The sequence below is a fragment of the Xiphias gladius genome, chromosome 16 (genome assembly GCF_016859285.1).
Source record: "Xiphias gladius isolate SHS-SW01 ecotype Sanya breed wild chromosome 16, ASM1685928v1, whole genome shotgun sequence".
Taxonomy (NCBI): domain Eukaryota; kingdom Metazoa; phylum Chordata; class Actinopteri; order Istiophoriformes; family Xiphiidae; genus Xiphias; species Xiphias gladius.
The window spans coordinates 20,141,274-20,155,677 of record NC_053415.1 but is presented as its reverse complement, the minus strand read 5'-3'; the positions used below and the strand labels follow the sequence as shown (position 1 = coordinate 20,155,677).

The 14,404-nt window shown below is 39.9% G+C and overlaps 1 protein-coding gene across 1 annotated transcript in view; it reads right to left on the bottom strand.

Moving 5' to 3' along the window:
- Window positions 1-13,013, bottom strand: part of clybl (citrate lyase beta like) — a 61,503-nt gene extending 48,490 nt beyond the window's left edge. Inside the window, exon 1 of the mRNA XM_040149269.1 lies at window positions 12,927-13,013. Within this exon, the coding sequence (XP_040005203.1) occupies window positions 12,927-12,970 (44 nt within the window). The 5' untranslated portion in view covers window positions 12,971-13,013. The remainder of the gene's footprint in view (window positions 1-12,926) is intronic.
- Between the last annotated feature and the right edge of the window lie 1,391 nt (window positions 13,014-14,404).

Here is a 14,404-nt window from a genome sequence, read left to right as displayed (position 1 = left end):
ATGTTCTCAGTTGGATGTATCCTGCATTAATTATTATTTCAAATTAAAGGCCAATCAGACCTTTGCAAAACTGGATCTGATTCTTCAATATGCAGTTCCCCTCACCACTGAGTGAATATATACTACATGGCACTTGGAAGGTGCACTTACAGACACATCTGAATCTGCCATCTATAGATCATGTGCTACCACATTATATTACCATAAGGTGAATTGTAAGAGGTCATGGGTTGGAGGGCAAATTTTCTTTTTACAAATTTTCTTTAACGTTTCATGACTGTGGTGGATCTGAGTTTTGGTATGAATAGATACTGACTGTGTGCTTTACTTGGAGCCCAGCAAGGTTGATGAAACATAAGTAAACGTGAACTGCAGATCAAGGGGTACTCACAAAAGGGTGGTGCAGCCATTCCTGGCATCCATATCAATGATTGGCCTTGTTATAACATGGAAAACTAAATATTTAGAATTACATCTTCAAAGCAAAATAGGAAAACTATCCATCCCTCGCATAATGGAACTTCCTTTATTTTGCCCCTGTGTCCTCGCATACACACACATACAGACGTCAGGGGATTGAAATAGCTCAAAAATATCCACTGGTTTAAATTTGACCTGTGTGCGTGTCTGTGTGCGTGCCTGTGTGCGTAGGGGTTGGATGGTGAGTTGAAGGAGAGTACTGAGCAGGTTTCTGACCTCCCAGGGGCGCAGCAGAGTGAGTGCAACAGTATCAGCTCACTAAAACAACGTGTATAACAGTAGGTATTTCACAATGGAGACCCACAAACATGCCTTTTATACAGCCTGCTAACAGTACTCAGGTGTAATGACAATGACTATAATAATACTAATGAAAATAATAATAAAATTTTCAGTATAAAATTTGAGCTTCTAGGGCAGAATAGGACTGTCAAAAAAATGAACCGTTGACTTATCATAGTGTACCAGCAGCAGCGTACCTGAGCTTTGTCGTCATGGTTAGAATAATGGCTAAGCTTATGGAACACCATGGTTTGGTGAGGTGCAGGGAAAGATCATGGTTTGGGTCAAAATAAGTACTTCCTTAAGGTTAGAAGACCATCATCATCATGGTTACAATAACAGCGGTTAAGGTTGTGGAACGGTCATGGATTGAAAAAAAAACAATGGTTACTATCAGTTTCACATAAGAAATGCTACATTTACTACATCACCTAACTTCCTTCTTTGCTCCTGTCATAATATCTACAGCCATCTAACAATGAATTAGAGGTCATCTAACAATGAAATTTAACTATGGGTCATAATAAGACGCTTGCACAAACGATCTATGGGGGTTTATTTTTGTTGTTGTTTTTTTTTTGTTTTGTTTTTTTATTTTTACAGGGGGGAAAGTCTCAAAATTCCAAACACTGCACAGAGGTTTACAATACTGGACACGGGTTTTTTTTACAGCTCTGCAAGGTTATCACAGCAACCGTAGTTTTATCTGTTGTTCGGACGATCGCAAGGTTAACAGCAGAAATACTTATCCCCCATAGGGCTAAATCAGTCTGAATGCGACCTTTAGTAATGTTGCCGAGCTCTAGGTGGGGATTAATGGCCACTTGGTTGAGATTACTGGGTGACTGGCCACTAACTGCCAAGGTAGAGGAAACACCATTATACACTCTGAGTTACCAGTTTATTAGGTACACTTGTATGATCGAACAAGATCCAAATTCCCTGGAATAAGTATTATTTTTGAGAAGCTTATAATGTTTGGTCACGATTCACACTGTCAGACAGATGATGATTCAACTCTATGATCATGTCTGAAACTGCATTATATAAGAGGGTATGCAGGTGATGTTACTGTATGCATAATCAAAAGCTCTTCCTCAGCAGTCATATTGCATTTTGCATTCACACTGGAGAAAAACAGTGAAAACAGTAAAAATTGTAAATAGCTATTGTGCATCTGACTACACAGACTAAAGACGCACTCAATTCTTATAGACTGCCAAAAGTTCAAGAGAAAAGATGCAATGTGCAGTGAGGCTTTCTAAGGGGATGTGTAACGATAAGTAAACAAGCAAACCATTTTCTGAATGAAATAAGAAAATCAGAATATTTTTATCTGATTTGTCCACAAGCTACCACAGGTTCTTCGCCTGCTTCTTTCTCACCCTTTCCCCTTTCTTTTTAACTGTTAAGTACTTGGCAACAGCTTTTTTGAGGAGAGCTATTGAAATAAAGTTTGTTGTTGTTAAATGACATTTTGTCTACCACGTGTAAATAAATTAGGGCAACAAATTACTATTTATTAACACTATGGACAGCTGTTACAATGTAAACCCAGTTTATATTCCAATTTGTACTCCACAATATTATAATATAGTTCCGAAGAGTCTGGCATGTTGAAAAACAGCAGACTCTCCAATAGTGAGAGTGGCTGTTTCCTTGGAGGGCATTAGCACAGGCTTTATCTTGTTGTGCCAGACATTTCAGTAGTAAATACCCTGGCAAAGGGCCTCGTAGTAAACTCTGATGGAACTGCGCAGCAGAGCCGGAATGTTGTAGCCATCCTGGCATGGAGATATGGGTCATTCTAGGCTGTCCTCTCGATCACCCCAGCACCACAGCCCAAACTCTGATGAGATTAACTGGCCAGCCAGGCGCTCAGTGGTGGTAAAACACAAACACCACTGATTACGTGAACATTAAAGTCAGATCCCCTCACACTTCAGCTCAGATCCCCTTGTGCAGGGTCACGATCAGGTTAGTGCAATGACTGTGCCGCTATTCCCGACTTATATGGCAGTACTACCCCTATCTTGGCACACACCATGGACCCTGACATATAGTAAACAAACACATAATTATCCCGTGATTAGAGCTGATGTCATCTCAGACACGCGCTATGACTTCCAGTGCATGAAGAATGGGACAGTGATACAGCTGGCTTCCTAGATTCCTCCAAACTGCTGAGAAAATGTGTCTGCTTGGCCCTTTCTTTGATAACATGTGATAGAAATATGACACAAAACAGGTTGACATTTCCTTCCAGTGACTACTTTTTCAGGGTAGGTCAGTGAATGCAGTGCCTTGGCCACTGCTATTCTATTAAATCACTGCTAGAAATGGGATCAGGCAGGTTGGAATGCTAGGGTAATCGCTCATTCAGCAGCAGCCAGAAGAAAAGGCCTCCTTAAGGAAAAGGGGTGGGTTTTATATAGCTGAGAGCTTTGATTACTGCTCCGTCTTAAAACCGCATCCGATGAGTAAAGACATGCACCGGTCCTCCCCCACATTTACTGGGTGAGTCGCCCTCCTGGGTTCCTGTAAATAAGTGATGTCACAGCGCTTAATGATGCCCAGACTAGACTCAGCAAGGCCCTGAAAACAACATACTACCAGCTTCATCACTACTGTGAGCACGCTGCCTAACTGTCATGTCAACAAAGAATTAGTTTTGCACATTTCATCCTATTTCTCTGTGGGATTGCTGATGATGCAGTGGAACTGCAGAGTGGTGAACGAGATCAAGGACATTCTCTCTTATTCTATGAAGCCAGTAAAGTTCACCCTCGGGGGAAAAACATTGTCCTTATCTTAGGATCAACTGCTCTGTCACTAATGAAGATGTTCAGATGGAGAGCACAAAAAAAAAAAAAAAAAACAAAACAAAATGACATTTTCTCTGGGCTTTCTCCTGTCCTCCCCGACGCAGACTGGTAGTGACAGTTGTTTCCAGTTGCTACATATAAAGGGCCCATCATAAAGCCTGGCTGGAGGAAACAGGATAAGCGCTTAAGCCAAGGCAGTAAAAAGCTCTCTGGGAACTTGAAAGCCACACAAAATGAAGTCTGCATCTGCCATCTGGAAACAATAAACAAACAAAACCCAGCAGCCAAACAAACACCACGAAAGGCAGGAGGGGAGAGAGAGAGAGAGAGAGAGAGAGAGAGAGAGAGAGAGAGAGAGAGAGAGAGAGAGAGCGAGAAATAGATGCAATGATTGAGAGTGTGAATGAGTGATAGGGAGAGGAGGATGTCAATGTTACAAACATGTGCAGCATGCATCATTAGCAGACACTGATGGGAAGACAGACACAGAGACAACCCTTTGTATAAAACCTCCTTTGATGCTAGGGAGATGGCCCTGCTGTTTGAATGTGTGTGGTACCACTGAAACCTGGTTCTAATGAAGTGCAGTGCTAACAGGAGGATGCCTGTCTGCAACTTGTGCCAGTGATGTGATGAGAAGTTATAATTCCCTTCCAAATATGGCAAAATACCAAAACCAACCAGCCAACCCGTCTCTGCAAGCACAGATAAATCAGAAATATGATTTGTCTTTATTTTTAGAATTTCAGAGAGAAGTCATATCACAGTTGTTCTGTTTTCAGTGGAGGGTTTTGTGTGGTAATTATCATCTAGCTGTCCAATACGGACTGGTCAATGAGACAAGTTTTCTCACTGTACAGAAGCTGCAAAACACTGTGGAGTCAGTGGGGAAATGTAATGCCGATTACACTATAAAACTATGGGAATATTATAGTGATATCTCCTTAGGGCTATGGGGAAGGACGGACGCACGCACGTAAATGCATGCGCACACGCACACACACACACACACACACACACACACACACACAAAAAGGGTGCCAGGGTCTTTTACGTCACTGTCACCACAGGAAATTTAGCCTTATCATTTATTTACATTGCAAGAGCCCAGTTGCTTGGTATTTGGTAGCTATTCATTTCAGCGGCATGTAATGTTCATCAAATCACAACCCTGTTTGTGACAGCGGTAATTATATAATTACAAGATACCGAATCTTATGCATCTATTGAGTTAAGCTCAAGGCAATGAGGGCTGCAGTCAACGAATACTGATTTACCCATTGATAATCAAGTCTGTAAAATGTCAAAATTTGCACTTACCCATGCACGTGCAATGTCTTACAACTGCTTAGCCAGCAGTTTGAAAAGAAAATTTGACATTCAATTTACAGTGACATGAAGCGGAGAAACCTATATCTGAGCATCTGTTAACATTACATATTTGACACTGTTCAATTATTTGACTAATCTTTAAGCAATAAATGTAATAAAAGTCAAATCAAAGTAAAATTATTTTACTCATGTTAATTTCGGTTTACTGTTACAACACTACTACCTTTTCCACTAATACTGCTTGTAGTTCTACTACTTATAATAATATCACATATTACTAATACTACTTGTTTTCCTGGTGAAGATGTCTAATTGAGCAGCACAACTTTGTTATGCAGACACAGTTGTGGATATTCCAAACCAAGTTTCCTAGATAGTCAATCAGTGACAGTGTGCAAAGATTTAATTTTTAAGATTCAGTTGGTACTAGAACAAGCATCATAAGCTGCTCTCAAAGATCTCATCACAAGGCACACTGTCAACACTGACACCGAGGGGTTAAACCACGAACTGCAGCCACGTGGCCACAGCATGGACCCATGTTCTATTATAGATAGTCCCACCTATAGGTGTACAGATACTTAAAACAAACATGTTAGGGCAGAAAAGCAAAGGGAATCACTCACACAAACACACACACACACACACACACACACACACAAACTACCCCTGCTGTGTCTGGTTAACAAAAACTCAGCTATAAAAGCAGGCCTCTTACTCATTAGGATGCTCTGTATCAGACAGGAAATGCTGGGTAAATTACACCTCATCGCTCTGGAACTAGCCGACCATCGCCATGGCAATGAGCCAACCTCAATGCCGTGAGAAGACCAAAGCACCATCGTGGCAGAGGAAAAGGGAACAGGACGACACATAGCTTACCCTAATAACTGATAAAAATGATTGAATTTCAGCAATGCAAATGTACTCCTACAGGTTTCAGAGCCGTAAACTGAACCTAAAGCTTTATCTATTTAATAGCCAAAAGAGCCCCTTTGGCGTTTTGACAGAGGTGCTGACTCCAAACCTGGAAGCAATATCCTGCCCACACACACACACACAACTCTGACTGCTACCAAATTAATGATACATGGGCTAAACTGTACCAGACCAACACACTCTTTACTAGAAATTATTAGTTATTCCGACATTACGTGCTCTAATACAGTTCAATAAATAAATCAACATGGGCTGCAACTTTACATGCCAAGAGAATAGTGGCTGATCTCTCTAGGGAGGTCCGTGTGTAATATGTAAAATAATGTGACAGCTAATCACCGACCAAATAGATTATGATCCTAATACGTAAACAGATTAAGGATAAGTAACTTGAAAAACTACACTGCAGAAACACCCGACCACAAAGATTTTTGTAAAACATTTGTAAAAAAAATAATAATAATTTTTTCTAAAAATTAAAAAAAAAAAAAAAGAAAAAAAAAAAACTATAGTTACCAAAACATTGCTATTTCAAAATTTTTTGGACACCATGCATTAGTCTTATAAAGGATCATTTCATCACAACACTTGTATTGGCTTACATCTGTAAAAAGCAGAAACACGAGTTTCCCACTTGTGTTATCATTAAAAACAGAGAATATTTCCCCAGCTTCTCATTCAATCCGACCACCACGCTCAAACTCTAAACCACATAAACCACCCATTAGCCAAGTCCACCCCACGTTTCTAGAACAAAATTCTTTTGTTGCATTGTTAACACATTCCTCCCAGGCCGTGTTTATACAGATGCGATTCCATGTGCGCTCTGGGGTCCTAAGAAGTCCTACTCTGAAGCCAAAGATGTGCTGTTGATCAAAGACTTCAGTACTAGAGCAGAGACACTTGCTTTGGTTGTTTTTTCTTCTACAGGGATACAGGGTAACATATCCATCTGTTGGCCGTATGGATCCACCTTGGTGAGCACTGGGACAAGTGTAGGCCTCTCTTCTCTGCAACCCCACACTGCTCCCTCAACCACGTTTACTCAGCTGGTCTCCACGCCAGTTACCAGAGTTTTGTTTTCACACAGCAACATGTGTTAACTTAATGCTCTGTAACGGATTTCAAAGGCAGTATTTGCTGGGTCAATAACAGGTAATAGAGCGATTTATTGATTCATTGGCTCAAAAAATTAAAAAAAAAAAAGGCAATGTTCGAAAAAGCACCTCGGTAGGCACTGGCAAATATATCCACGGGCAGTGATGTTGTGGTGTAGACTTAGTTTACTCGAACCCCATCGTGTATGTGTTTTGCTAGTGTTGTTTAATTCAGCCTGACCAACAAATCGTCCCGTTTAACTGTGAGACTAGATGTCCCAATATATAATACAACGGGAAAGAGAATAGAAAAGATAGGCTTTTAAAAGTGGTTCACGGGTTTTTGAAAAACATCAAAGAAATTCAAAACTTTGGTACTGTGAGGCAATGGCCAAGAATGTGTCAAGTAAAAGATTAGATAAACTATTATATAGTTGAAGAAAGGTGTAGAGCTTAGGGTTCGAGGTTACTTGGCCAACCTGCTCGCTCTCCCATAGCTGCAGAATTTGGTTACACAGTCCCCATGGTTGTTTTCTTGCTTGATTGGATTATGGCCACACACCTCAAGCTCGGCTTCCACCACCAATCAATGAGGAAATGAGGTGTCAACACACTGGTGTTTATTCAACACTCATTTATTTTTCTACCAGAAGCCAATGCCAGTTCGACCACAGAAGACACCAGATGGGTGAAGGGATTTTCTTTAAACATTGGTTATTTCTAATAGCATTAAAAACAAGAAATTTGTGGTGCACAAGAGTGAGTTATGTTGACAAATAATAATCTACTCTGTTTTTGTTTCATTTTCATCAATTGCATTACATGTAAATTCCTCTGGTTAATTTAGGAAAGTTTCAAATGGAAATTAGCCAATTTACTGTGAAATGACTAACTGATTTGTAATGGCACTTTGTACTAATATTAAGAGTGTCTAATATTATGCGTATATATTAAAATTCTGTCTTTTCTTGGTTCTAATGTCTTTTACAACTGAGAAGACGGGGCTTTTAAACTTCAGGCTGTGCGTCCATATGACCAAGTTAAAGGAACTAGTAATGGGAAGACACCGGGAAGTCGGTAATGCTTCCAGTCAGCATGAAGTGCCATCAAAATAAAATTCTGCACAGTAGCTGCTGCTTTAAAACAACTGGAGCAATTGGAAATTCCCCTGCCAATTTATGCCAAATGCCACTTTATAAACATTCTAGCTTGACTGCCAAGTGTCTGCACTGCTTTATGCCCCTTCTCTTAATTGAAAACATTATAGGGGTGCATTACACTTGGGGGTTTTATAAGCTGTGCTATAAAGCCCTAGCAGGCACTGAGAGGGGAAACTGCCCATTAACTTATAAGGTCCAGGCCTTGGCTCTCTTAATTGACAACCTCTAGGCTACTTTCATCACTTGTCGACTTCATAGCAGCAGTCAATGCTTCCTCCAGGATGCTGTTGCATCTTTGACACGAGGGTGTTTGTGACAAAGAGCAGTCTGCCGCCAATGCCAGCGCAAGGGCTCTAGGCTGTCCATAAAACAAGCACACACATTCCTCTCCTAGCTCGAGCCATCTGAGATGGCTGCATTTAACCATGTAGGTCCTGTTGCCCAGAAACACCAGCCAAAATTAAATATGAATCTCATTATAATGGTAATGGTATGGTTTTATGTGCCTATACTGTACACAAGTCTGCGCATCAGATATTATAAAAATCGTATCCAAATATTGTTACTTTCACTTATTAAAATCAATGTGAGATGCTCAGTTAAAATAGGGATTACGGAGAGTGAGAAAATAGTATATTTCTAATCGGTTCAGGCTATCACCCCGAGCACAAACAGACAAAGACACACACACACACACACTGGCGTGACAGTCACTTCACACTCTAATTTGGCAGGATCATCAGCTTTGTGCCTCTGGAAATTCATGCGCCTTGAATTAGCGCCACATGTCACAATGTTGTTGACCAGTATAGACACATTACTAGAATATTAAACCCACTTCAGTTCTTTGTAACTCGCTTTCAGACTGTTAGAAGTTTGTAATTATACTTCCTATGAGACTTTCACAATTTACAAAAGGCAGACGAGCATTAAGAATTTCTATTTCTTGGTATTCTTAAAAGGGAGAAGTCCAGTGATTCAGTACTGCGATTATATCAAGTTTGGGGAACTGAAAAAGAAAACTGAAAAAGAATTGTCAAAATAAAAGCAGCAAAGGTTATATCCTGAATATTAGTCCTGCATATGCATCAGTCTACTCCCTTTGATTAAGTACACCACTGACCTTTGCTTCAAGTTACAGATATCAGTCATGTAATGGACGTATGGTCATTTCAATTGTTCAGTTGGTTTAATCTTGGCTTTGGCTCAAATCACACATGTAAGCAACACCAATAACCTTCTTTATCATAATTCCATAATTCCGTTAAGTGTTAGATCAATTGATATAAAAACAAAAAGTCACCTGGGAGTGTAGTTACGTAAACACTTGAAACTGTTGATAGGACAGATTATGACTACAATGTTCCTAGCTTAGATGGCCAGAAATGTGTGGGTGTGCAGAGCCAATGAGAAGGGATCTATAGTGGAACAACGACTAGTGACTGACAAGAGCTGTGTGGCTGCACTGAGTGGCTGTCCCGAGACACTGCAAATGCTTTCTGAAATATGAGTGTAACGAAAAATATAATCGTAATAATGAATTTTAAGATACAGATAGAAATGATATTAACGTGTGAAGAATATGTTCATCTGGGGATACAGGTCAATATAGGACACTTCTTGAGAATAGGCACTTTGGATAGTTAAGTAATATCTTTTTACTGTAGAGGTGTAGCTAATATTTTGTCCACTCCATTTATATCAGTGAAGGTAGATTAAATATTAGAAACACCACTTGCAGTAGCATAAAGCAAAACACTTCTACAGCACCAAAAACTACAACCCCCAAAATTACCATGAAGTTGAATAAACGCCTCTCTAAAGCAGATCGAAACTGCACATTATAACCTTGTGCACGATAAATACTGAAAAAACAAGCAAATACAGAAATGATGCAAGTCATACAGAAGACCACAGAAGTTTCTGGCGGACACCAAACACTGATGAAAATGCTTGTAATGAGTAAAAGGCTACCATAAGATGTCGCCAGTTTCTTCAGTAGTATCGCTATCATGCATCAGAAAATAAAATAAAGCACAGGCTGGTGCAGTGCCTTCCTAGACTCTTGGTATCACAGTGAGGTTGCCAGGTAACCAGAACTACAGCTGAAGCTGCTCTGCACAGATGTACTGAGCGGATGGAAAGGAAATAGCTACATAACCAAAACTCCTAAAACCACAATCTGCCATTGAGGTTGGCTGGTATCTATTCTTTAATACCTTAATACTTTACCAACATTTTACTGGGTTATACGGTATGATGATGATAATTGTTTAAAAAATTACTTAATTTCAAAAGGAGAAGTCATTGTCACACATGTATGACACTGTGGTAGACTGAAGTCTTGTGTAATACCAATTACTTGCACAAGTCTTGTTGGGCTTGCAATGCATTTTGACCTACATTATGTTGTAGTTCTGTGAATGAAGTTAACAGTGCAAAAGGATCAGATCACCAATCATTTCTACCTTCAAATGATTCTTCTATTGGCTGAGTTCAATGTTTGGTCAATTCGTTTTATTTGCAATTTTCATTTTCCATCAATAAAGGAACATTTGAAACTTCAGTGTTTCACAAAACTTTATTTGCAGAATTCACGAAGACAAGCATATTTACTTAATCTGGCTACAGTTAGGAGTGTTTGGGGATGACTGTGTTCCCCACTGTGCTGAATAGTCATTCAGATGCTGCACTTAAAGCACATATGCAGAGGGCCACCCTGGACAACAATGTTGTGATGCGTTACCCACTTTAACCATAACTTCCTTTTCGTCTTGGAATAAAAATAAAAAAAATAAAAAAAAACTAGATGATGTCATTGAATTATTCAGCCTTTTTATTTTTTTTTTAAAGGCCTATTTTTCTGTCTTGTTCTGCCAAACCTGCCCAAATAGCCTTTAGTAGACCTATTTTTAAAAAATTTCTTTCAATCAGTGTTTGTATTTTTTTTTAATGAAAGGGGTAGCATAGGCCTAAGCAATCAGCCAACAGATCTACTACTTAAATTAAGACAACTTTAACTGAACATGACATACATGTATTCTTGCCCATAAGAATGGGTCTATTATTTCTATTATTCAATTCAATTGTAATCATCAATAAAATAATCCCAATATTTAATCTCCCTGTAAACCACCTTGGTCAACACTTCTTGTTTTGAAATTTGCACTATACATAAGATTTCTTTATTTGATTGTATTTCTATTTCATGCATTCTCTATTGAACATTTTGCAAAAAAAAGTTATGTGAAACATAGAAGTTTCAAGCATTTCTTTATTAATGGAAAATTAATTTTCAAAAGGGAATTTATTAAAAAAATGAATGAGTCTATTTGCAGGTCTTGGGTTGTTTTCACAGTATGTTTGGGGTCATTATCCATCTGTCTTGTGAGGCACTGTCCTATCAGTTCTGCAGCCTTTGTCTGAATCTGAACAGGTAGTATAGCTCTATACATTTCATGACTACTTCTATCGGTAGTCACTTAATAAACACCAGTGACCAAGTTCCGCTGGCAGCCATACATGCCCACTCCATAACACTGCCTCCACCATGTTTGACAGATGATGTGGTACGCTTTGGACCATGAGCCGTTCCTTTCCTTCTCCATACTCTTCTCTTCCCATCATTCTGTTACAAGTTAATCTTGGTTTTATCTGTCCAAAGAATCTTGTCCAAGAACTATGCAGGCCTTTTAGATGTTTTCTGGCAAAGTATGATCTGGCCTTTCTGTTCTTGAGTGTTACCAGTGGTTTGCACCTCGTGGAAAACCTTCCGTATTTACATTCGCGAAGGCGTCTCTTAATTGTAGATTTTGACAAATGATATGATAGCAATGTTGACCTGGCTAGATGTTGTGAGAAGGTTTTGCTCACCAAGGAAGAGAATTCTGTAATAGTCCACTTTTAGTTGTCTTCTTTGGTCTTCCAGGCTTTTCGGTGTTGCTGAGCTTGCCAATGCATTCTTTCTTTTTGAGAATGTACCAACAAAATTGTTGATTTGGCCACTCCTAAAGTTTCTGCCATCTGTCTGATAGGTTTGTTTTCTGTTTTCAGCCTAATGATGACCTCCTTCATTTGCATCAACACCTCTTTGGACCACATATCGAGAGTTCCCATGAACAGCTACCAAATGCAAATTCAGCACTTGGACTTGACTCATGACCTTTTATCTGCTTAATTTGTTATGAAATAACAGAGGAACAGACCACACCTGGCCACGAAACTGAGTGTCAGTCAACCGTCCAATTACTTTTGAGCCTCTGAAAACCAGGAACTATGTATAAAAATGGCTGTAATTCCTAAATGGTTAATGCAGTATTTTTATTAAACCCCTTGAATTGAAGCTGAAAGACTACACCTCAATCACATATTGAGGGTTTTGTTTCAAATCCATTGTTGTGGAATACAGAGGCAAAACTACGAAAATTGTGTCACTGTCCAAATACTTATAGCCCTAGCTACACACACACACACACGTGAAATATTAAAAGCTTAAATACGGCCCACAATGGACCACGGTGGTGTTTATGTTCTGCACATTTTCAGCGATTCGAAAACCCATTCAAAAAACTAACAAACGAGTACGTCCTTTCTCGTTTTGGGAAACACAACTGAGATGACAAACGGATATACCCTAACGCTGGCCGCTCTCCAGCCTACAAAACAGGTCACGTTTGACCGACAGCCGCTAACGCGACATGGAGGGGAAGCGTCGTGAAATCTTAGCATGTGCGTTATTCTACAAGAGACAGAGCACATTTATGAAAAGGAGACATACGAAAAAAACCAAAACAAAACATAGACTGACTTACTGGGGAACTAGTCGTTTCACAGCACTGCTTATGTGCGCCGCCATGTTTCCTCCTACGACGCGCCACAAGAGCGGGCAGCGATTGGTTCCATAAGTAGTTCCCTGTTGCGGCCCGAGCCATGTCATTTGCCCAAGCACGGAGAGGGGCGGGCTTTGGGAGGCTGCAAGCACATGCGAAGGTAAACAGAGAACAAGTAATGGGGCGGTGCCGCTGTGGAGAAGGGGGGGGGCGCGGCAAGCGGCGAAACCGTTTTTGAGAGGGAAATTACCCTCGCGTTCGTGATAGTTTTAGTGACAGTGTTGTTTATTACAAATGGTAATTCAAGAGAAGTAATAGAAACAGTTGGTAAGCACTGATTAATCAGTGATATTCTGTGTGTTTGGTTTGTCATCAATCGTTTGTCTTTGATATATTCTGGAGATTTTGTTTTTATTATTTGCGTCACGGATGGTCTCCGTCTACAGTGACACTCTGGTGTCCCTCTGCTCTTTGGGACAGAGGGGACAGAGACGGGCTGAAGCTTGTAACGGAGAGAAACGGAGAGGAATAAAAAAAGGAAAGAGAGATTTGAGCACAAGGCACGTCGCCCCAGGAGTTCTCTCTCACAGCAGTGGTGAATTACTACCACCACCATCAGCATGGTCCGAGTGTGGTGCACAAATGACATGCAATATTTGCCATGATTAAGTCAGCAGGGGATTTGCTCCAAATGTCAGCATTCAGAGGACAGCCATTGGGCAGTGCGTGTATTTAAATGTGAATGTGCTGCCGGACTTACTGGACTTACTGAAGATTGTAGGACCAAATGTATCTGGTGGCAGACCTTGAATAAAAAGAGGAAAAGTGTTAAATCCACGATGACCATTTCTTGTTCTTGCTTCAGTAGGAAGTGTCCTGCCTTGACATCACAGATTATATCAAAGTAAAAGAGAAAGGATTTTTTTTAATGCAGTGCCCCCCCCCATTGGATCACCGTATTAATCTATGGGGTTGCACTATGTTTAAAAAATGGGGAAAAACCATGCTTTTCCTAGACAAATTACTGCTATTTTAATTTTTTTCTAACCTTTCTCTAGTCTTTGGTCTTTATTTCGAAATAATGTGACCTCTAAAAATTATTGAATTTAAACTATCTGAGAAGGAAACACCAGCCTGCGGTTGAACAGCTCACAACCTATATGCAACCTATAACAAGGGGTCATGTTTAGACACAACGTCACTTTTAAGGGTCACAAACTAAAAATGTTGGGAACCACTAATGTGACTATCTGCCAGTATTTACTGTCCAGGTCATTTTGTTGGATAAGTGATATTCTTAATAGATACGTTTCCCTCTCTTCCAACGGCTGAACGCATAAAAAACATATTTCATATTTCATTTTCATAAATGTGTCACTGGATTTTAGACAATAAATCTGAAATACACCTCAGTGTGCTTGCTGCTTCTCCAGTACATCCATGCATCAGGTAAGAAAAAC